Consider the following 23,962-nt stretch of genomic DNA (forward strand, 5'->3'; position numbering starts at 1 on the left):
GTCCCTCTTGCAGCTGCTGTCCCCACAACCCAATTAGGAAAGGCGGGCCTTGACGATGTCTGTATGTATCAAGAGCTATCAAAACAAATAAATATTAAAAAACTTACACAGACTAGATTTATTCTATCACCAATATTTAATAATATATCATGGTCATTCTCAAAGTGCACAGATAGTACAAAAAATTAGATAAATAGGCTTGAGTATGTAATAGAAAATAGAATACAACTATGTCAGTTAGTAGTACTATTAACTGCATGATAGGTTCAATGTAAGCAAAATCTAAATAACATTAGAGTCCAGAAACCTGTAAATATTATCAGAGAGGGGGGAGGGGAAGAAAAGAAAAGAAATAAATGGCACTCTAAACTGTTAAGCAGAAGCACTTTCAAAAATGCATTGTCAACCAGAACCAAACTTTCATGTTCTATTCAATCTTGATGTTCTTTATGTTAAATGGATGCTGATTGCAAATTTGGTTGTGGTAAGAAAGATTGCATGAACAGGGAATGGTATATGCTATCATATGAAAGGAGATCAAGATTGTCCTCATCAGAGCCAAGAATGACAATTATGTGAACCAGGTGGTGTACACATTTCAAATTGATAGTTCATGGGTTCTAGAATGCATCAAATTCCAGGTACACATAGGATTGGGTTCCTTCCCCACATTTTATATTCAGGCACTATAAAGTTACACAGAAAGACTGGTCACGATGATTTTGCTAGACTTCACAGAAGTGTGGTGATGAAGCTTTAAAACAGTTTAATGTTAGAAACCTATATTCATTGCTTTATATCAGTATGGAGTATCAGATAGATAAGCTGTTGAAATGTAAATCACCATAAAATGTCAGCCAACATTCACTTAATGCACTTGCTACATCACCAGGACAACTCTCAGAAAGGAGTAGAATGAAACAATGAGACAATTTTAGACAGGCCAATATTTTGGATCATCATATCATATTAAGTAACCCATATTTCAAGAATAATTTATATAGCAAATCACCTAATAAATAGGAATAAAACAGTTTTCTTGTGAAGAGTCTTGAAGAAGTCACTAATATGGCAGAATAATAAATAAATAAGTAAATCATATAAAGAAGTAATAAAGGTTACCTTCATCTTGAAGACGAATGTGATTTATTGAGGACTGTAAATAGTTAGCTCTCATTCGTGCTATCTGATCTAATAAGCTATAGCGAGAAATGTCAAAGGGATTACGATAGCTTTCTGTTTTTACTTCTTTATCTTTCACTCCAAGCATAAAGCCACTAAAATCATTCAGTTCTGTTTTTACGGTAGAAAACCATTCTGACACCAATGGATGAGATGTAAGACTCATTTCTGACAATTTTACTGTTGGACCTAAAGTCCGAGGAAATACAGGATTAACTCGAATTCCTTCAGGAGTAATAGATTTTCCAGTTCCAACAGATGATATTAATTTTTCAAATTCTGCTTTGGCCTAAAAATTTAAGAATTAAAAAAAAAAAAAAATTACTGAATGTTATCATGATTACCACCACAGGAGATTTAAACAGTGAGAGTAAACATCAAAAATGAGAAATACTAGATTTTACATTGCACTATTGTTTTTATTGAATTTCAGCAAGTAGATAAGTTTTTTCTACATACATATAAAGAAAAGAAAACATTTCAGTATCAATATATGATGATTTAGGAAATGGAATAATTTGAAACAGAAATATCAATTACAAATTAAAAAAAAAAGGTAATAAAAATTTTAGGGAGAATGGATAAAATGATAAGAAAAGTTGTTTTTCATGAAGCAACAGATGTTCTTAGTTCTGTTACGAGGAATTTAATGTAACTAACAGGTTCCAGACCGTAGAAATATTTTGTCTTCATTTTAATATTTGCATTCATTCAGGCATAACAGATCACTATCTTATAATTCACCAAGTATGCAACACAAAGATTTCTCAAAAACTGAATGTTCAAATTCCAAAACAATCAGCAAAATATTAAAGAAGCTATTTGCTGTGCCTTATGCTTTTGCCCCCCCCCCCCCCAAAAAAAACCTTAACTGGAGTGCAAAATGCACCCCGGATGAGTAACAGAAACTAATTAAAAAAAAACCCTTCAGAAGTACAAAATAAAGTAATAATAATAATAAAATTTAAAAAGTATCACAAATGAGATCATATGCCTTTAGGAATATCACTCAAACTGCTAGGAAACCAAAGTCACTATGATACGAATGTCAGATACCTCAGTGGAAATTCAGTAAAATAAAAACCAATTCAATAACTTTTTATCTGAACAGAGAAGTAATGCCCTGTCATCTGAGACATAAAATATAATAGAGATACAGAAACTAATAATGCACAGAAAGCTACAAGTTTGAAATATTCTTGTAAATATCCTTGAGTATTAACCAAAACTGAATATCTCTGACTACAGCTGTGATGAGATGTAGTAACTTGATAATTTTTTCCACTGAAACTGAGAAAGCAAAAAATAATGCACACAAGAAATGAAACATTACAGATCACATGTCTGCTAAAATGCTTGGAAAGTTGATCAACTTCTGAACACTCAAATTTATTATGAAAAGCAAGTTAATAGCCATTGATCAGCATAAATTTTTACTTGAAAACGTCACATGGACAATAATAACAGATGTTATATGGCATCTGTACTTTAAGAACATGAAGGCTACTAACTTAATTACTGTATTATGTATGTAGGAAAGTTCACTGAGATCAAGCCCAACACTAACTTCAGGCTAGTTGGTGGTGAATAGCATTTTACTCTCCAATGTGAATCGATTTAGGTAGCAAATGAATTTCATCACCAGGTGTAAGATCACCATTCAACTTGTATGTAGGTGGTGGTTAGAATTTGTGTTATAAACAGCACAAGGCTGTATTCATTTGTTGGATGGATGTTGAATGATTTCATTTGTTGGATGCTGTATGAAGGCTGCTGTATTGAATGAATTCAACAATAGTTTAATGGTTCCAATATCTCTAACACAGAAACATCTTCAAAGATATAATATAAATTGGAAAAAACAACAAGCAACACAAAGTAAAGTAGAACTTAGTAAACTAAAGAATAGAGCTTTTAGCTAAGAAGTGATACTGCATACAAATGTATGCAGATACTACATCCTAGCTTGGGATGTTTAAGAATTACTATTTTCCATATTCTGGAAGGCTTAATACATGTTATTTAAATTCAGGTGGTTTTTCTGGTAAGCAGCAGATTCTAAAAAAAGCCTCTCCTATTTGAACTTGCTACCAAGAAGCATAGTGGTTTTCTTCGCATATATATTCAAGACATGGGATGGACCTGACCATCTGTGGTCATGACTGCAGTGTAATTTTTATGTTCTTCCAACACTTTAACTAATGGCTTCCAAAATCAACAGTTCTGCCTACCTTCTAAATCCAATTCCCCTAAAAATCCAGAACACAAAAAAATCTTGCCATCACCTACATTTGGGGAAACCTCAGGAAAAACTCCAAACATTCTTAAAAGTTATAATATACAGACCTTCAGGTCATACCAAAAATTAATACCCTTATCTACTCACCAAAAGATCTTCTCAACCTCATCTGGACCATACTGGGGTCTACGGTATCCCTTCTCCTGAAAACTTTGATATTGCACACAAACTGGAAGAATAGTCAATACCTATCTAGAATAGCATTTCCCAAAGTGTGATATGCATACATCCAGGGGTATGTGAAAGGTCTTCAGGAGATAAGACACACTTTTAGTTTTAACTTTGATATTTTTGTTGCTTATTGTTGCCATATTATATTGGTGTATTCCATAATTAATTTTACAATAAATAAAAAAAATTTAAAGGAAGTTTTAAACAAAATGTGTTTCTTAGCATGTATCAACTGACTTCTGTCAGGGTCACATCTAGTTGATAGCACAATCCCATTCCAAATGCATGGTTTGAACCGTTTGTGTTAAAAGTTTAAATTCACACAATACAAAAACCACGTGGTCAGAACTTGCAGCTAAATTTTATTCAACTCGTTACACTTTTTTTTATTATTGAAAATTTAAAATTCATTTCTTGTGTCTAAGTATGTATATTAAATTTTAGAACTAAAAATGTATTTCGTAATTAAAAAAGAAATGTTTTCATGTGTGTTTGTAATTTACTATAATTCAAATGTTCAAAATAAAAAATTAATTCGTGTGTGAATGAAATACTGTTATAACTTCTCCCAAATCGCCTTTTTGTGTGTGGGGAGTGGGGGTATTAAAATTTTAAAAGGGGTATGCAGGTACTGAAAGTCTGGAAACACTGATCTAGAGGAACACAGAAACTATGTTTATCAATTGCACTACAGCTGTTACAGATCACTGAATCTAATAGGGGTAAACCTTCCTCATATATAGGAATTAGATTTAAATCAGAGAGAGATTTCTCGAGTCCACCACAGCACTATAACATTCTCTAAACCTAAACAAATTCAGTTGCATCACATTACCAAAAATATGGGAGACCACCAGCAAGATTACATCACTACACCCATAGATGGTGCCAGTTAGGACTATAGGAGTCTACCTTTTACAATCAGTTTCTGTTTGTCATCCTGCTGGTGTGTCTGCATGCACACACATGCTTAGCATATTTTTTGTTCCCCATAAGATGCCTTGGTGACCAAGGTGAAATGAGAATACTAGTTTAGTAATCTAATTAGCAACATAAATTTAGGTAGTTCATTATTATCTTTAGATGTGTGTTTTCTCCACTAAACATCAGCATGAGTGATAAATCCAAGCACTGATACCAGATTAGTCATTCTACTTAGCATAGGCAAAAAGTATTTGAAAAGGTATCATGTGTGATCTGTACAGTAGTGTTACAGATTATGTAACCTTCATTCCAACCATAGCACTAATGTGATAAGTATACAACTTTTCAGGGAGAGTTCGCATAAAATATTAGTTCAGAGTGAAAAATTTATGTGGAGAAATTAGTTTGGATTCAGGAAACTATATACGCATTATACGAAACATTATAAGAAACTTTGTTTCCAAACAAAGGTCTAATTATGCACTTTACTGCAAGAAGAAAAATAAAATTAGGGCATTTCTATATAAGAAAACTAATGGGCAAGGTCTAAAAAATATTCAGAAGAAAACTATAGAATGGAGAAATATTTATGTATATTCAAGCACTAATTTGAATGAATTCAAAAAAAGTTATAGCAATATATTATAGTAAGCAAAATATATAGCAATTGATATTAAATTCTAATTTTCATTTACATGTTAACTGTTTTATAATATATTACTATGACTACTATATGTTTCAATGAAATGTTTAGTAAAAAAAAAGTTATCTCTTGAACTAAGCCACAACGAGCATCAGGTTACCACTTCCTTTTCATCATTCTTTCAACTGAATGGGGACATTAACCGCAAAGACCATAAGTATGGAACTTGTGAATTTGTTTAATTGTATACTTAATCTGCCTATGTTTCCATCACTTGTCATGAGATCAGTGAAACAATGAGAAGAAAAGATTCATTTGTGCCTCTGGTCCCATCGACAGTTGGTTCTACTATAGAAATGTTTAGAGAAAATGTGAAGAAAAGAGCAAAGTTAATAATAATGGTAAGCAAGGCTCCAGAAATAAAACCTAAATCTACTAGATGAAAAAAATATTACTTGCCCAAGGTATCGGTTTAATTTATACAAATATTAAAAAAAAAACTAAATGTTATGCTGACAAAACAAAGCAATACAGTTTTTAATTCTCACTATACATTACAAGTAGTTATAAATAGAGACGCATGCTTTCCTTTAATGTGGGTTTAAAATATATGCCATAACACAGCTCATCACTTTCAATTTGTGTTTTTTTTCATTAATAATTGTTCATAATGAAGGGTGAATTTATATAAATTATCCATAAAACAATAGGAAAGAATAATAATAAAATTCACAAAAAACAAGAAACCAGGTAGCAGTCCACGTGGAGCTAGACTCACTTTTCACGATGTCCTCAATCCATGTGATCCGGTCTTTGACTTTCTTTACAAGATAATTGTAATTTTTTTTAAATAACAGTTATTAAAAAGCATTTTTGTTATGTAAAAATGCAAGCATTTAATTACACTAAACTAATTCATGTTGTGAGCTGTAAAAATAAGTATTATTTTTACAGCTCTCACTAAATAAAAGCTGTAAAAACTATATTACGATTGCAACCTACTTAAGATGTTTTAAGAATAAAACATCACAGATGCACTACAGTATTTAATTAGACTGTGCCAATTTTAATTTTTGTGTTTATAATTACTGGTTTCTTTCATTAATGAAAGCATATTGTGAGAAAAGTACAATTAATTTTTGTTAATAGTAGATTATCTGAATGGACATAGACTAGACACTATTACATGTGCCGTGTGTACTGTATACATGGGTAAGGTTGATAGTGAACAAAATGAATGCAGTGATTTGATTATGTATTTATTGGAAATGATAACTGTAATTTAATTTAAATGTATTCATGATATGATAAACTTGATTGTTTTCACAAGATTTACTATTTTCAAGTAACTATAACATATAATGCATAACACATAATGATGGATCATTTTTCTGGCTTCATGATCGAAATGAAAACGAAAAGTGTGATATGTTGAAAGACGTTTGGAGTGAAAAGAACACTATAAATGCTGCTGTCAGAGAAAGGGGGAGATTTTTGGAACTTGATAGTAGATATTTGTGAAATTTTTCCAAAAAAAAAAAAAAAAAACGTTTAAAAGTTCTAAAAAAATTGTAATGTTACAACCATGATAACAAAACAACTGTCAGGGGAAGAAAATACCTCAGGTTGAGTTTTTAGTGACTGTTCATTTTCTTGTAGTTATTCATATAGAAAGAAAATAAAGTTATGAATCATAAAGGACATAAAAGAATGGAAGAAAGTGAAGATGATTGGTTTACATTATGACCTTTACAGAAATCTGGCAACTAAAATTACAAGTGTTTTTTGTGATTCTTTAAAAAGGAATGCTGTAGTGTTGGAATTAAGGATTTCAGATCCAGAAGCTTTATTTCCAACTCTCTGGAAATGAAGAAAAAAAAGAGTTAATCATGCAAAGAAAATAATATATTTTGAATGCATTTAGAATGAGCTTAAAAATTCACTCACCACTTGTCTCTCATAACTTGCCTGTGGCGAGTGGGTGAGTGGATTTCTGGAGTCCTGATGGTAAGTACCTGCTGGATTTCTGTTCAGGACATGGACCAGTCACTGCCAACCCCATGCTTCAAAATAATAATTTACATAAATTCTCATAGAGGAAAAAGAAATTGACAATGTTATTGATGATAGTGATATATTCATGCTGATTCATAGTGCAAGAATATATAGAAGATATGAAACAGGAAGTAATCACCTTTTAGTTTTGAGCAGAATAACAATGAATATCATATTGAAGATAACACGTATAAAAGCTTTAAAATTAATCAAAGTTGAGCAGTTTTCAGGGATGACCTGTATAGTCTCAAATACAAATATTATTGGAGGAAAAAATCAGTCTGAAAACAAGAACTGACCTTCAGCTGTATATACACACTAGAGAAGCTGGAGTAACATGAAGTGAAGCTGTTTTTGAGACAGAAAAATCCAAACTTCATGGCAGACTCAAAAAGTTCTTTAGGCATCCTGAAAAAAGAAAACACAATTTCCAAGCAAGTACGTTAGCATGTGCCTCTTCAAGAATACAGAGAAAAATGTAAGAAAGCTAAAAGTAGCTAAACAAAAGTCACTGGGTGTCTATAGTAAGAAACTAAAAGATAGATATCAGAAAGGCGGCAAAATTTTTGGCTTTTAATGAGGTGTTGACACTGCCACTGGTTGGACAGAGTGGTCATTAGGTGCTTGTTTGAGAAGTGATGAAACATGAACAGTTAATACCAAATGTGGATATATATGTGGAAGTATAAAGAGGGTGATTATGGGAAGCTCTGCAGTCAGCATCAGTACATCGGGTAGATGAGCTGAGCAGAAAAGAAGTTGACAATGCATGGAAACTCACAAGGCAGTATCTGACAAAAGCAATGCATAACTGCATAACAAGAATTAAAGGAGTAAATAGAGTAGGAGTGAAATGGATGAACGGTGAAATCAAGCAGGCTGTGCTGGAAAAGAAAATGTTATGGAGGAGGTACAAGACAGTTGGTGGTGATCGGATCCATGAAGAGTATAAAGTGAAGGCTAGAAAGGTGATGAGCATGGTTAAGAAAGAAAGAAAAGGTGCAGTGTGAGAAGAGACTGGCTGGTCAGGCCAAGGTTAACTTGGGAATTTTTCCACTATATGGCAAGCAAGAGAAAGAATATTATGGCAGGTTGACACTGGTGGATAGTCATGGCAGCAGAATAACAGTTGCAAAGGATATAGCTGGCCTGGTTAGCATATCTGCTCTCCAGCCAAAAGGCTGCGGATTCGAATCTCACCACAGGGCATGAGTGTTTGTGATTGTCTGTGAAAATACTAGTGATGATTGTGGGCAGTAGATGACATTGGTGTAGATGATGATAGTTGTGGTTCATCGTAGTTGGTGGACTGAGTGATGGAGGTAGTTGTAGAGTAGGCGTCCTCCCTCAATGAGCCTTTGGACTCCCTGGAGATGTCACGTAATAATAATAATATAGTGGAATTACTGAATGAGCACTTTATCAGCATATGTCATACTGGTGTAAATGATGTGGTGCAATATATAGAAAGGAGGCAAGTATTAGGAGAACTGGAAGTGAAAGAATCAGAGGTGTTGTTTGGATTAGATATCAATAAGGCTGTGGGAATGGGCATATCACCACAAATTCTTAAGGAGGGTGCACCACAGTTAGTTATTCCCTTGACCTGGTTATTTAATTAAAGTCTTGCAGTGGGTAGGGTTCCTAAGGAATGGAAAGAAGGCAAAATAGTACCACTCCACAAGCATGGTTCTAGGACAGAAGTTTCCAATTACAGACCAGTCTGTATAACTGTAGTTGTGGTCAAGGTGTTGGAGAGATTGGTTAGGGTACAGGATTGGGTTGATGGACATAGCATTCTTTATGATGGTCAGCATGGATTTGTAAAAGGTAGGTCCTGTTTCAGTAATTTACTTGCATTTTATAAGGTGATGAGTGTGTTAGATAAGGGAGAATCATATGCAGTGATATTCTTGGACTTTGCAAAAGAATTTGATAGATTACCACATGATAAGTTGGTGTACAAGCTGTAGAGGATGGAAAGAGATAGTATATTGGTTAGATGGACTGAAGATTGGCTCTCTGAACAATACCAGCAAGTTGTGTATGATGGAGTAGTGTCTCAAAAATGAGGGTAACCAGTGGGATATCCCAGGGTTCTGTTCTTGGGCCCCTGCTGTTTAACTTGCTTGTAAATGATATATCATGTGGGCTGACTGGGGATCTTCAGTTGTCTGCTGATGATGCAAAGTTGGAAAGAATTATAAGTAGCACTGCTGATGTTAATTCCCTTCAGGAAGATTTAAATAGACTTTTAGCTTGGACAAAGGAGTGGGTTTGTAGTTTTAATATCAATAAGTGCAAAGTGTTGATTTTGGAGTGCAGAAATATAAGGCTGTGTACTATATCGATGTGCTGTACTGCAGAAAATGGATGAGATTAGAGATTTGGGAGTGATGGTTGACAGTAGACTGAAGTTTAGAGGACATACTGCTAGTGTGGCAAAGGCTGCACATCATAGTGTTGCTATGATAAGAAGTACTCTAACATGTAGTGAAAAGGAAGTGGTTGTGCCACTGTCTAAAGCACTGGTCAGACCACACTTGGAGCTATTGTGCTCAAATCTAGTCACCTGGTTTTCAGTGTGATGTGGAGACATTAAAGAGGGTCCAGGGGTGAGTGACTAAGACAATATCAGGACTTGGGACTGCTGGTATGAAGAGAGGTTGAAAAAATGTGGATTGCCAAGTTTAGCGGATAGGAGGAAAAGAGGTGATATGATAGAGACATTTAAGTTAGTGAGAGAATTTTATTGGATTAATCCAGATGAGACCATAAAAAAAATAGACAGTGAGAGAGGAAAAACCAGAGGTCATCCCTGGAAGTTATGTAAGAGGGTGGTGAAGTGGATGTGAGAAGTAGATTCTTTACATGGAAAATTGCCAGTGAACGGAATGCATTACCTGAATGTGTTGTTAATGCATAACTTAAGGATTTTAAGATTTGGTATGATAGTGTTGTCAGTTGAATGAACATCCCACGATGAGTCTGACTCCATTGGAGGGTGCAATAATAATAAATGTCCTGGCAGCTATGAAAAAAGCTTAGAACTAGAAGAAAGAGTACTGAAAAACAGTGCTTCCCAAACTTATGGATGTAAAGGCCCCTTTGGAAAAATTAAAATATTTCATGGCCCACATCGAAAAAAAAAAAAGAAATCGTAATACAGACATATGTTATTATAATAGTTACTGTATTTATATTCAATACAAAACATACACAGCGAATATTGCAAAAATCAAATGCAAATATTACATTTTTAGTATCTTACATACACATTTGACATGGCACATTTAGTCTTAAAACATTTTAAATTTGTTTTCATTATTTTACAGCTCCTCTCAACAATACTAACGGCTCCCAAGGGGGCCGCGGCCCACGGTTTGGGAAGCGCTGCTGTAAAAGAATCAGAGAAACAATCAAGGTGACAAAAACAGAAGATAAAGATATTCTGGATGTCAGGAGTAATTACATTGAAATATTATTAAACGAGTCAGAACAGTCGTAGATAAACACACCAGACATGTGAAATGTAGAAAAGTAGCAGTAGATGACCATTCAACCAGAAATATTCAAATATGGAGATATAAGTTTTGCATTGGCTTCATTGCAGAATTCATGGTCAAAATGTTAAATTCCAGATGATTGGAACAGTAGTACCCATCTTTAAAAAGGGTAATAAAACTGAACGTGAGACTTACAGAGGAATTTCCCTACTGGGTGTTCCGGGTAAGATTTATGTAAATGTGCTTTAGAAAAAGCTCAGAAAAAATGCAGATGAGAAATTTTGAGAACAAGCTAGGCTCAGGCCAAATAGAGGATGTCAAGTTCAGATTTTCTCTTTATGACAAATAGTTGAGAAATCATGGGAATATAATAAGTATCTGTACTAAGTTTTAGATATAGAAAAGGTATACAAGGTGAAAATATCAAAATGTTCAAAACTACATGTTTTAGGTAATTGTGGGGAATAAATGGGCATTATTTAGAGCCGATTTATCTCATATAATAGAAGCATTTTAAACATCTTTGATATCGGTACTTTGTCATATGCCTTTCTTTTTTTCTTTTTTTTTTAAGTGGCTCCCACCTATGAGATGTTTTATGTAAGTCTACAGTAAATTTGTATCATGGGTGGACTAAGGATTTTTTTTTGTATCTTTTGTATTTTTATTAATTTTTTACTTAGTTCAGAATCCCTACTCTAGAGAACAAATATGGAACTTTTTCAAGCCAACTTCAGAAATCCAAGGGAAGTCGTCTCACACTGAACAATGAAATTTATCTCCCACCTAAAGACAATCAACAAATATCTATGCCCATGGCTGGATTTGAATCTGCAACCTGCTGGTTGGAGAGTGGATATGCTAATCAGTGTCGGTCAATTGGAAACCATAAAGTCTCCTAGCCCTGGTGGTATTCCTTCAATTGTTCTAGAGTCGACTCCTATTCTATGCCACCTATTTACACTTTGTTATTCCACTTGCATCTATTCTGCACTCTGGAAATTGGCACATATACACTATTCCTAAGAAGGGTGACAAATCTTTACCTTCAAACTATCATTCAATTTCTCTCACCTTAATTCTTTCTAAAGTAATGGAAATAATCATCAAAACCAAACTGCTTCAGTATCTTGAAGAATTTCATCTAATAAATAATTGATGTATGGTCACTACCAATTAACAAGGGATCTACTAACCTATATTACCCATCTCTGGACAAATAACAAGGAAAGGTTTAGTGAATCTCAAGGGATTGCTTTGATATCTCCAAGGCTTTTGACCAAGTTTGGCACAAAGGTCTATATCTTATCTAGAAACCTTTTTTTTTTTGTCATATTTCCTGGGGGGGGGGGTACGATGCTACTTTACTCCATCTTACTTTTAATAATGTTCAATCTCCAGTGAACATTCATTATCTCTTTCTTGGGTCGATTGTTACATGAAGCCCATCCTGGCATAATTACATCACATCCATAGTCTCCTGAAAATGCAAAAATCTTTTTTGTTTCAACACATTGCTCCTCTCCTGCTCAACTATGAGCACTTTATAGATTCCAAATCTCAAATCTGCCTATCCTCAGAATATTGTTCTCACATTCAGAACTGTGCACCCAAAACCTCTCTAAGAATTCTCAATTACATACAGAAGAGGACAATCCATTTAATAAATGACCTCCAATCATTTTCTCATAGATGCTCTATTTTATTATTATTATGTCCACGCGGTTAGCCTAGTGGCTGTGCACTTCGCAACCATATGACTGGGGAAGGAGTGTCCCAGGTTGTTTGATTCCCATCGAAGATGTGAGGAATTTGAGGATCTTCCTCAGCCACAGCCAAGGTAGCCGCTCTTGGGGGTGGGCAGTAGGGTTTTTTCCGCCAGTTTATCTGGCGTTTTTCATCCCGCAAGCAGGCAAACCGGCCCCCTGAATACACACGGATCTACAGCCATAAATACTTAACCCCCCATGGGGGGGGGGGGAGCTCAACTCGCCCGAATAGGGACAGGAGAGAAAAAGGGAGGAAACTCCATACGAATAAATAAATAAATTATTATTATTAATTATTTTATATCATTTTGCACTATGCTTTAAAAAAAAAAAGTACAGCAATGGGCTCTGCTCCACAGAATAAAACATCAGAGCAGATCGGTCTAGCTCTAAAAGGAAAAAATCTCTCATCCTTTTCTGTTTATTCACACTAGACGGTACATCCATAATCTTCAACATCATTATCCCTCCTAGCAGTTTGGTGTTATCAAAACTTTAGCAAACAGAGTTAGAACCGAACTACCTGCTCAAACCAAACCAGCCTTCCTAATAAAATCAATCATATCTGGGACACTTTTTTTAGCCAATAGCTTTCCCTTTACAAAACCAAAACCAACTTCCTCCAAAATCAACCCTCTCCAACAAAGGTTGCTACTCCTCACAATCATCGCACCTCAGAAAAATTGTGTGCATTGTTAAAAGCTATAATATACAGGCCATAGAAAATCAGTTACCATTGTCTCATCATTAAAAGATCTTCCCCATCATCTGGATCATGTGGTATTTACAGTATCCCTTGCTCTTGCAAACTAACATACATCTATGCAGAAACTAGGTCCATTATCTACACTACATTCGTTCTAGGACAGCAGACCATGCCATGCCACAGATGCATGGATCATTGAATCTGAATGGGAAAACCTTCTTTTTTTTTTTTTAAATAGAAGCAGATATAAAATATCTGAGAGACTTTTTCGAGAATCCATTATAGCATTACAATGTTCTACAAATTTAAACAAATTCAGCTGCCTCACATTACCAAAAGATCTGGGACACCATCATCTTGAATCTTGAGACCTTCAGCATGATCCTGTTACTGCACTATTAGAGAACACTTGTTAGGACTTCTAGGATTTCACCTAAAAAGGTGAAACCTTCCTACTAGTGTGCCTGCCTGCATATGCTAAGTGCCATGAAAAATACCTTGGTGACCAAGATGCAATATGAATGTAATAATTTAATGGCTGAATAAATAAATTTAGTTAGTTGATTATCATCCCTAGATGTTTTCTCCTCTAACCATTAACATGAGCGATAATTAACATCTTTTCCTTAATGTTTACTCATACATGGCACTGTTAGGTTACACAGGTTTTGAGACCTCTTATATATGGGGTTAATATTGAAATTGTTCCTTAGTTTCCTAAAAGTATTATACTGCTGGCTGGGAAAAAAAAAAAAAAACCTTTGTTTTCATTTCCATTCTTGTTTCATGTAACAGACAACTGTTATGTGTTCAATCTGATAATGGAGTGAGATACTCAACTGTAATAAGTTTTCTTAATAAATACTTTATTTTTACATATATAATTCTGCATGTATATGCAAAATGTATATGTTAGGATTAGTAAAAAAAAAAAAAAAAAAAGTACACTTTTGCAATATGTCCCTGAATGCCAACCCTCTATCCACCATTGCTACCACATTCTAGTCCAACACTTTGTGTAAATGTTTTCATCCCAAAGTGCATAACATTACATACTACTGCCACACCACTGCACTGCAACCATTATTCTTTACCTAAAAGTGTCAGCCTATTGAAATCATCATGCAAGAAGGATTTCTACATCACTTTTTTTTTTTTTCCAAAATTAAATATTGAGTTGCCAGTTAGCATCACTGGTAAACAACTGGATATTTCCCTCAAATCATTTCCAATACTGCCATACAAATTAAACAGCAGCAAATATATAGCCCTGCAGAGCACGTACACCACTGATCAGCTGCTTTCCTACTGATTCCATTTCACTATAATACTACTATTCTCTGATGGTTGTTCATCGGCTATCCTCTTAACCATGTCACCAACTTCACGCATCCTCATTTGCTTCAGTTTACATAATATGGTTCCATGTGGTATCTTGTCAAATGCCTTTGTGAAGTACAGCAATATCATAGCATAGCCATTTACCATATCCAACTCAGCTGCTATATTACTTTAGAAAATGAATAAATTAATAAGATAAGACTCAAAGACACACTAATATGATGTCCTCCACAAAGTATCATATTTCTATCTGCCTGTCACCAATGTTACAATAGTTGTAATGTGTCTATGCCAAGAGAGATGTAATGATAGATCAGATCTATCAAAAGATATCCTAAGAAGAAATCTTATCTTGTTTGGAGATTTGGGTACTGTTAAGAGTAAGACTGGAAGAAACCACTCCTGTTTTGGGGGGAGATAATGCAGAACTATGTTCTGATAGCATTGAAACTTACAAGGAAGCCTGAACTCCATCAAAGAATGGTTTGGAGATAAGAATTTAGAATAGTAGAGATTACTATTCTGGAGTTGTGGTGATTTATATAGGACATAGTTTGTTGAATGAGAAGGAAGCATGCTGTCTATTATATTAGATCACTAATATATAGAAGGATGAGATTGGGTGAGAGAACAAGGCTCTGTGGAATCCTCAACCATCACACGTAGTGTGCATCCAGTCAGAAAGTTGCCAATCCAGTTGCAGAAGTCACATCATCATCAGTTGCATCAGTCTTGGGACTGGTAGCTCAGCAGCAATTTCCTCCATTCAGCTCTATCATTGGCTTTCTTTGACTTGGTCAACAAAGCTTTTCCTTGGTCTAGCCCTTCTTCTTTTCTCCTCTATTTTTCCTTCCTTTCACAAGTCCATCACGCTGAAGTATATGTCCATACTACCTATCTCTTCTAATTTTGATTGATCTAATAAGACTTCTTGTTTTGCTTATCTCTTTCAGAACTTGTTTGTTTGATTTTTTTTTCTGCCCATTTTAGTTTGTTCATGCGCCACCAGCACCACATTTCAAAAGCCTCCAATCTTCTTACGTCTTCTCCACCTAGAATCCAGGTTTCACATCCATACAGTGCAATACTCCATATCAGTGTCTTATTAATTTTTGTTTTTCAATTGTAGGTTGAGGTTTCCTATTAAAATGCTTTTCATCTTAGAGAATTGGGCTTTTGCATTGTTTATTCTTGACCTTATAACTTCTCTTGTTCTGTGATCGTCTGTTATAAGGCTTCCTAAGTATTTAAAGCTTTTTACTTGTTTTATTTGTTTCCCACTGATGGCTATATGCTCTATATTGATAGGGATTTTGCTGTAACAAGGATTTTAGTCTTATTTGTATTGATTTTCATTTTATATTTTTTGAGGTTATTATTTAGTAATTCTAGTATCGTTTTTAATGTTCTTCTGTTTTCTGCTACAAGGACTATGTCATCAGCAAACCTCAAACACATGACTTGCTCACCATTTATCTTTATGCTGCTATTTATTTTAACTTTAGTTTCCAGAATGGCATTCTGAATATATAAATCAAATAAAAGTGGTGAAAATATCCATCTTTGTCTTACTCCACTTCTTATATTAATTATTTTCTCCTTATCATTGCTTTTAATCTGTCCATTTTGATTTTTATATATTTGTAAATTATTTTTCTATCCCTCAAGTCTATGCTGATATTAGTTAGGCAATTTAGGAGTATTTGCTGGTTTACTTTTCAACCTTTCTTGATTTAGAGAAATGCTTTTTCTAAATCAAGAAAGAACAAGTACTACATCTTCTTCTTTAAGAGCATTTTTATATTTTCTTCTTTCATCCATAAGGCCAAGCATTTCATCTGTTATCCAATGTTTTCTTTTTCTGTATTTTTCAATAATTAATTTGATGCATTTGTAATAGACTCTTTAATCATATTCCATTGGTTTTCAATATTACTCTGACTATTTATGTTTTTCTGGAATGTTGTGATTAATTGCCTCTTGGTATCTTCTCTTTACTCTTTAATTTTTCAAGGTTCCATCTTATTGGTTTGTCTCTTTTGATTTGTTTCCTATGTTTCAGTTCTGTTTTCATTAAGACAAGGTTATGGTCACTACTGATGTCGTCACCTTAATAGCTTTTGCAATTTTTTATTTGGTTTCTGTATCTTTTCTTGACCAATATATAATCTATTTGATATCCATTTGAATCCCCAGGTGTATCTTCTTTTTTTTGGAACTTGAAATAATGTATTTGCTATAACTAAATGTTTTTTTGTGTACAAGTCTATTAATTGCTTTCCTCTTTCATTTCAGAAAGATTTGGTCTTGGACCAAATCTTTCTGAAACATTATCAATGCCCTCTTCTCCCATCATAGTATTCCAATCTCTCATTATTATTGCATTGTCTCTGTCTTTAAAGCTGTTCCAGATTTCTTCTATTTGTTCATAAATTTCTTCATCATTATGTTGTGATGTTGGCATGTAGACCATTATAATATTCAGGTTTACTGGTTCATTTTGAATACTTATAGCCATGAGTCACTGTGGTTAATTATTATAGTGATTAAATTTCCAACTTTTTTCTTAAGCATTATTGCAATGCATGACTCTCCCTTCTTTTGTCCTGAATATATTATTCAAAATTCTCCACTGCAGAAATCACCCTGTCCCTCCCAGCTTGTCTCACTAATGCCCAGAATGTCTATTTTAAGTCTTTCCGTTTCTTTTTTTCTATTTTCCATTTTACCTGATTCTAGTAGTGTTCTTGCATTCAATGTTCCAATATTAAGCTTATTTCTTCTCTTCATTTTTGAACAAGTACCAGGATTTTGTTGGCTGTGACCTGAGAAGCCTGGTTACTTCTCCTGCTGGGCATGACTCCTTCAGTGAAGGCTTCATTGCCGACCTTGACTTCTTTTTAATTTCCATTGCTGCTTTTACTTGGGAATTATAATGTGGTGGTGTTCCCTTGCCTTCCACATTGCAGTATGCATGCTACAAGAGGTTAATATTAGTAGCGCTGCTGCCCACTACTGTGCAGGAAGTCACAGAATAGTCCAAATGATGAGAGCTTACTTAGTATGCCCTTGGGCCAGACTGCTGATATGAAGAGTGATCACTTGAGACTCACCAAATTTTCTTCTTCTTGTCAGGAACTTAAAAAAGAAAATTATAAGTATATTAATAACAAAAACTATTTCCTGAATTTGTTACTCACCAATTACACCAAAAGTGACCCTCAGTTGTTTACAGCAGAAAGCAGTATTCCTTTCTTGTATGACTGCTTAGATGTTGATCATCATTCATTTTGCATTTAGTGAAGAAAATACACATCTAAAGATAACAATTAACTAAATAAATTTATTAAACTAATTAATGAGCCAATATTTCACCTTGGTCACCAAGGCATCTTCATGGGCAGAAAGAAATGCATGCACACTAGAAGGAAAGCAAACACAGGCTGATTGCAAAAGGCTGGCTCCTACAGTTCTAACTGTCACCCAAGGAGGCTAACCTTTTACAACTGGCTTGTGTTTATCTTCCTGCTGGTGTCTACTTAGTATATGTTTGTGTCCATGAAGATGCCTTGATACTCAAGACAAAATATTGGCTTAATAATTTAATTAGCTAAATAAATTTAGTTAATTATCTTTAGATGTATGTTTTCTCTACCAAACATCAACATGAGGAAGAGATTCTTGTTACATGATGAATAGAGGAGAGAAAAGAGGTGGATGGGAGAAGTAAATGCTCACTTTCAACTACAACACAAACTAATGGGAGTGTGATCTCATTACTAATATTAGCTTGACAAACAAATGAAAATAAGCTTACTCTTTGGACAGAGTAAGGAAAGAAAACTTATGCATTTTCTACAGAAAGCAAACAGCTGTTCATTACTCTACTCTTGGATAAGGGATAAGAATGGTTTTACGGGTGTGTTACCATGAGACCTGATTGCTCCAATATGCCGGCTAGCTAAACAAAGTTTATCACAGTTTATTCACTACTTTTGCCTAAATTTTTTGCATATTGTATATATCTTATCTGGAGCACTCAGGAGGGAAATTCCTGCATTTAGTTTTATTTATCTTTTTATAGACATGCACTATGACAGATCTATTGCAGTCATCTGGAATTTGATCCTCTGTCAAAGCCTTCTAAATTATGCACTTTAGCTAATGTACTTATTTCCTAGAAATGGATTGGGGGAATCTACCCCTTCCCCCCAAACCTCACTATAGTGAATCTTGTACTGTAACAAACTATTATTCTGGCCCCTTACAGGTGTGCCATAGCTAGCAGCTACTGTATTAGTAGAGTATAATACAGGCTTCATAATCTGTGTTTGGACTGATAAATTACAACTTTATAGTTATACCTCTGGAAAATTGTACATGCAATATCAGCCTTTAGAGATCAAAGCCTCACTACCACAACTTAAACATTTGCAAAGATTTTAAAACATGAATTTTTTTTAAATAAAGTTCTTTGGAAATGTAAGAGAAAGAAATGCATATATAGGAAATTTTTTACCTGATTCTTTAGCCTTTTCAAATAATTAAGGACACTATAACTTAGGCAGTTTTCCATACTTTCTGGAACAAGATTTGGAGCTCCCATTCTCTGCAGTGCTCTTTTCAATGGCTAAATGAATGAATGAATATTAGAACATGATAATATTAAAAAATAGTATAAAAGCAGCCAAATTGCAAATGAAACATTTCATACTAGATAAATATACTCCAATATGTATGAATAAAAAATGAAATTAAATGAATATATATTTTGTGGTTAATTAGTAATAATCAATGTCTGCAAAATAAAACTTATTCTGAATATCATACTGGCCTGTCAGTATTAAAAACAATTCTAACATGGCAACATTGGCCAGCACTGCAGAGACACAACAATATGCATATGAAATCAATATCTTACATATCCACATGTCAATATTGTCTGTATGGTAAGGGCAAAGAAACTTTTTAGGAAAGTCTATTTACACTATATTATGAACTTATGGAAGAGTGATATTGGTAAAGAGCAAAGGATGAAGTGGAATTATTTAATGAGAACTTTACCATATATCATACTGTAAATAATGTTGGGTAACACTGAAGGTGGCAAATAACAAGGGGATTAAAAGTGAAAGAATCAGAGTTGTATTAAGTGTTGATTAGTCTAGATGCAGATAAGGCTGTGGGAATGAATGATATATCACTACATATTTTTAAGGAATGTACTAAAAAGTAAGTTTGCCTTCGACCTGGTTATTTAATAAAAATCTTATAGGAAAATACCTAAAGAATGGAAAAAAGACAAAATAGTACCATTCCATAAGCATGGTTCTAGGACAGAGGTTTCCAATTATAGAGCAGTCTGTTTTCTACAGTTGTGGTTAAGATATTGAAGAAATTGGTTAGGAATAGAATACAGGATTGGAATGACAGCCATAGGATTCTCTATGATGGTCAGCATATGAGGGTGCAGACAATCTCACCACATATCTCTCTGGCTGAATCAATCAATGTTTTCTTCAGGGTCTGCCACTGAATGTCTAAGGACAGGTTCCTGTTTTCAAACTCTTTCATTTTTTTTTTTTTTTTTCATTTGTGTATCTGAGTCTATAGTTCACCTTTGAAAGTTGCTAGACTTTGATATTCTTCAACAATGATATTCTTTGACTTTGCAAGATATTGGACAGGTTACAACATGAGAAGACAGTTTAAAAGTTTAGAAGATTGGATAACAGATTGGTTAGAGGATGACTGGACTAGAAACTGACTCTTTAATCAACATGGAGCAGTGTCTCAGAAAAGAAAGAATTATAAAAATACTATGACTCCTTATAATTCTCATAACTTTGCATCATCAGAAACATTTGAAAATCCCCAGTCAATCAACTTAATTCTATTCAGGAGGATATGAATAGACTAACTTGGAATAATGAGTAAGTTGTAGTTTTAATATTAAAAAATGTAAGGTGATGCACTTTGGAGTACAGAGATACAAAGCTGTGCACTTTACTGGCATAACTGTTTGAAGTGGATGAGGTTTAAGATCTGAGAATGATGGCTGATTTGGAGACTAAAGTTCAGAGGGCATGTAGGAAGTATCACATCATATTTCTGCTATGATAAGGAGGTAGTGGTGGTACTGCATAAAGCATTGATCAGACCACACATGGACTACTGTGTTCAAATGTAGTCACCTAGTTTTTATTGTAATGCCTGAACACCAGAGAGAGGGGGGGGGGGGGCTAGCAATGAGTGATCAATGCAATATTAGGATGTGTAATGTTTGTTATGAGGGGCAGTTGGGGGAATGTAAATTGCTATGATGTGATCAGACCACTCACCACATCACACACATCAGAACAAACATGGACTGATCAATGGACCTAGTTTTTATTGTAATGCCTGAACACCAGAGAGGGGACCCAGAAATAAGTGACCAAAACAATAGTGCCAATGGGGCATTATATCAAGCAATACTTAGTCTTTATTTGAGTTGTAAGTCAGCAGTCAGAATTGAAGTACAGGAAGATGGTTTAATGTTAAATCTGGTGTCAGACAAGTATGTACATTATCCCCTCTGTTATTCATTATCTATATGGATCACATTATGAAGAAAAGTGGTATTAAACATGATATCAAAATTGGAGATGTTAATGTCAGCTCTTTGCTTTATGTGGATGATGTTATACTTCTAAATAAATCTGCTACAAGTCTGCAAGATTCTCTGATTAAATTGAATAACTGTTGTAATAGATATGGTATGAAGGTCAGCAATAAAAAGACAAAGACAATGAAAATAGGCAGAATCATTGAAAATGTCAACTGTGTTGTGAATGGAGAACCTGTGGAACAAGTAAAACATTTCAGCTACTTAGGCACGATTTTTAGTGAAGATGGTAAATTAAATATAGAAATAGACAACAGACTCAACAAAGCTGGTATGGTAGGAAGTCAATTGAATAAATTCATATGGAATAAGAAAGAAATTAGCCAGAACACTAAATTAGCTGTATACAAGACAGTGTTCAAACCAGTTTTAACTTATGGATCTGAGAGCTGGGTCAGAAGTAAAACACTTGACCAAAGACTAGAGACCGCAGATATGAGAGTCCTGAGAAAGATTAGAGGCATGAACAGATGGCATCAATGGCAATATCATATTAAAAACGAGGATATTAGGAAAGAACTTGATATTGTCAGCATCCAGGAATGCATTAGCAGAGCTAATCTCAGGTGGTATGGTCACTTAAACAGAATGGGCAAGGAAAGATTAGCAAAACAAGTGTTCTCTGCCAGGTTGGCAGGAAAACAACCCAGAGGAAGACCAAGATATAGATGGATTGATACTGTACAAAGTGCCTTAGATGATAGAAATATAAGATCTGATAATGTTGGAGTCTTGACAAGTAACAGACTGATTTGGAGAAAAATTGGAGGAAGTTAGTAATGATGTAAATTTTTCATGTAGTACGATCATATCCTGTACACCCCTTGAGGGTATGTAGGAATTTGATGATGATGATGTTTGTTATGAGGAGCAGTTGAGGGAATGTAAATTGCTATGATGTGGCAAACAAATTTGCATTAGCAGGGTGGATTGATTACACTGGACAACAAAATTTTACAAAAGTCATCTCTCCCAAATTAATTTAGTCATTTCTAAATGCAAAATTGGCTATGGTTTGTGAGAGATTCACAACAGTGTCTTATATAATAGAGTAATACGTACTTATCACATATACTGGAAATATCTGCTTCTCTGACATCGCTTTGTCTGTCACTTGTATATCTGCTCAGGATTATCTATATAGCAAGCATCCAACAGTAGTCAGCCAACATGGAAGTGAACCACTTTCCCTGGTATCATTTCTCTATTGTTGCAATTTCCTGATGGAAACATTCACCATACTCATCACTAACCATGCCACAGTCGTTGGAGAAGAAATCCAAGTGGGAATAAAGCAAGTGTATTTTTAAAGAAATATTGTTGCCAAGTTTGTGATACAGACATAACAAGTCATCAATTCCTTGTAGTTTTCTGCCCTGACATTTTCGAGGAAGTTAGCTGACAAAAGACAAAACAGGACATGGCTTGACAACATATTCCCAGGTGTGTACAGATTTTGTACACACCTGAGAATTGCTAGTGCCCTCTCAAGCCATGTCCTGTTTTCAGTAAACACAAATAATGAAGGTCACCAACATGAGATAAACTGGACAACAACTTCAAACCTTCACATATGCCATGACGAGGTAGAGCACCGCATAGTCGAGTCTAAAGAAATTGTCATGGATCCTCTCCATATAAACAGTAACCTCAGCTACAATTTACCGGACTCATTCAGCTCTGCTGTCAGATATTGGCGCACTTGTGAAGCCACACGCACACAGGTGTCTAACAATAGAACTTTAACTCGGACTGTAGCTCCAGTTCAAAATTAACTGTGATATAGTCAAATTTATAGTTTTATAGTGACTCAATTTCTTTATAGTGTTTTTTATTGGCTTTCTATGTTCTCTCACGCCTGAAGAAGTCGGCCACTCCGATGAAACATGTTGCGCAATAAAATAAATTTAATTGTTTGTTCTAATTCTCAGATCTCAATCAGTACAAAAAAGTATGAACATATCCTAATTACAACAAATCATCATATATATATATATAATAACAAACATGAATATCGGTGAAGTGCCTATGCCTACTTCACTGATATTCGGAACATTCACACAAACACAGATGGACCACTTACAATCACTATCAACATTTATCTTCTATCCAAACTACACACTGCATGATCTCTTCCATGACAAGGATAGTAATGTACCTGTGTGATGTTATACCCATGCAAAATATGGAATCCTTCTCTTTCTTATCTCTTGCTCAAAATTGTCTTCTTATTTTGTTGCATTCAATTATTATCATTATGACTCCCTAAATTCTGACTGCAACACTCTTTCTTTGAAGATTTATCTCTGAAACTTGATTTTCTGCAATCTTACTCTTAATTCAAATTAATTCTTACTCTCAATTAATAAGTAACTCTGGAAAAGAGCAACATACTAATTGCATACTTTGTGCAGAGGGGGAAAAATCACTGTAAAGATATCCAGATGTCAGATTAGTTAATGGAATATCATTGAAATTTGGAAATTATTTCACTGCAAAAAATTACTTGGCACTGGTTCATCTATAGAGCTGAGAAATTCAGTAGAAAACGAATTAATAGAAGATAATTATTCCAGTATTGAATGCAACAAACAAATACTACCAATGATTTGTAGAAAACAGCTGGATTATACTGAATGAATCTAATGCAAGGGAAGATTTTAATGGGTAGGAGCAACTGCTTTACTATGTAGTAAGTT

General features: G+C 34.4%; 1 protein-coding gene across 3 annotated transcripts in view; it reads right to left on the reverse strand.

The window, feature by feature from the left end:
* The window catches only part of IntS6 (integrator complex subunit 6), a 292,395-nt gene that overhangs the window by 84,408 nt on the left and 184,025 nt on the right, over positions 1-23,962 (reverse strand). For all 3 annotated transcript variants that reach the window (XM_090413384.1, XM_090413383.1, XM_090413386.1), the window contains 2 exons: positions 19,116-19,226; positions 1,123-1,471 (listed from right to left, as the gene is read on the reverse strand). In XM_090413384.1, coding sequence (XP_090269510.1) covers positions 1,123-1,471; positions 19,116-19,226 — 460 coding nt within the window. The remainder of the gene's footprint in view (positions 1-1,122; positions 1,472-19,115; positions 19,227-23,962) is intronic.

This window comes from Typopeltis vanoorti, chromosome 24 (genome assembly GCF_054136105.1).
Source record: "Typopeltis vanoorti isolate ZY-2024b chromosome 24, IOZ_Tvanoo_1.0, whole genome shotgun sequence".
NCBI classification, from domain to species: Eukaryota; Metazoa; Arthropoda; class Arachnida; order Uropygi; family Thelyphonidae; genus Typopeltis; species Typopeltis vanoorti.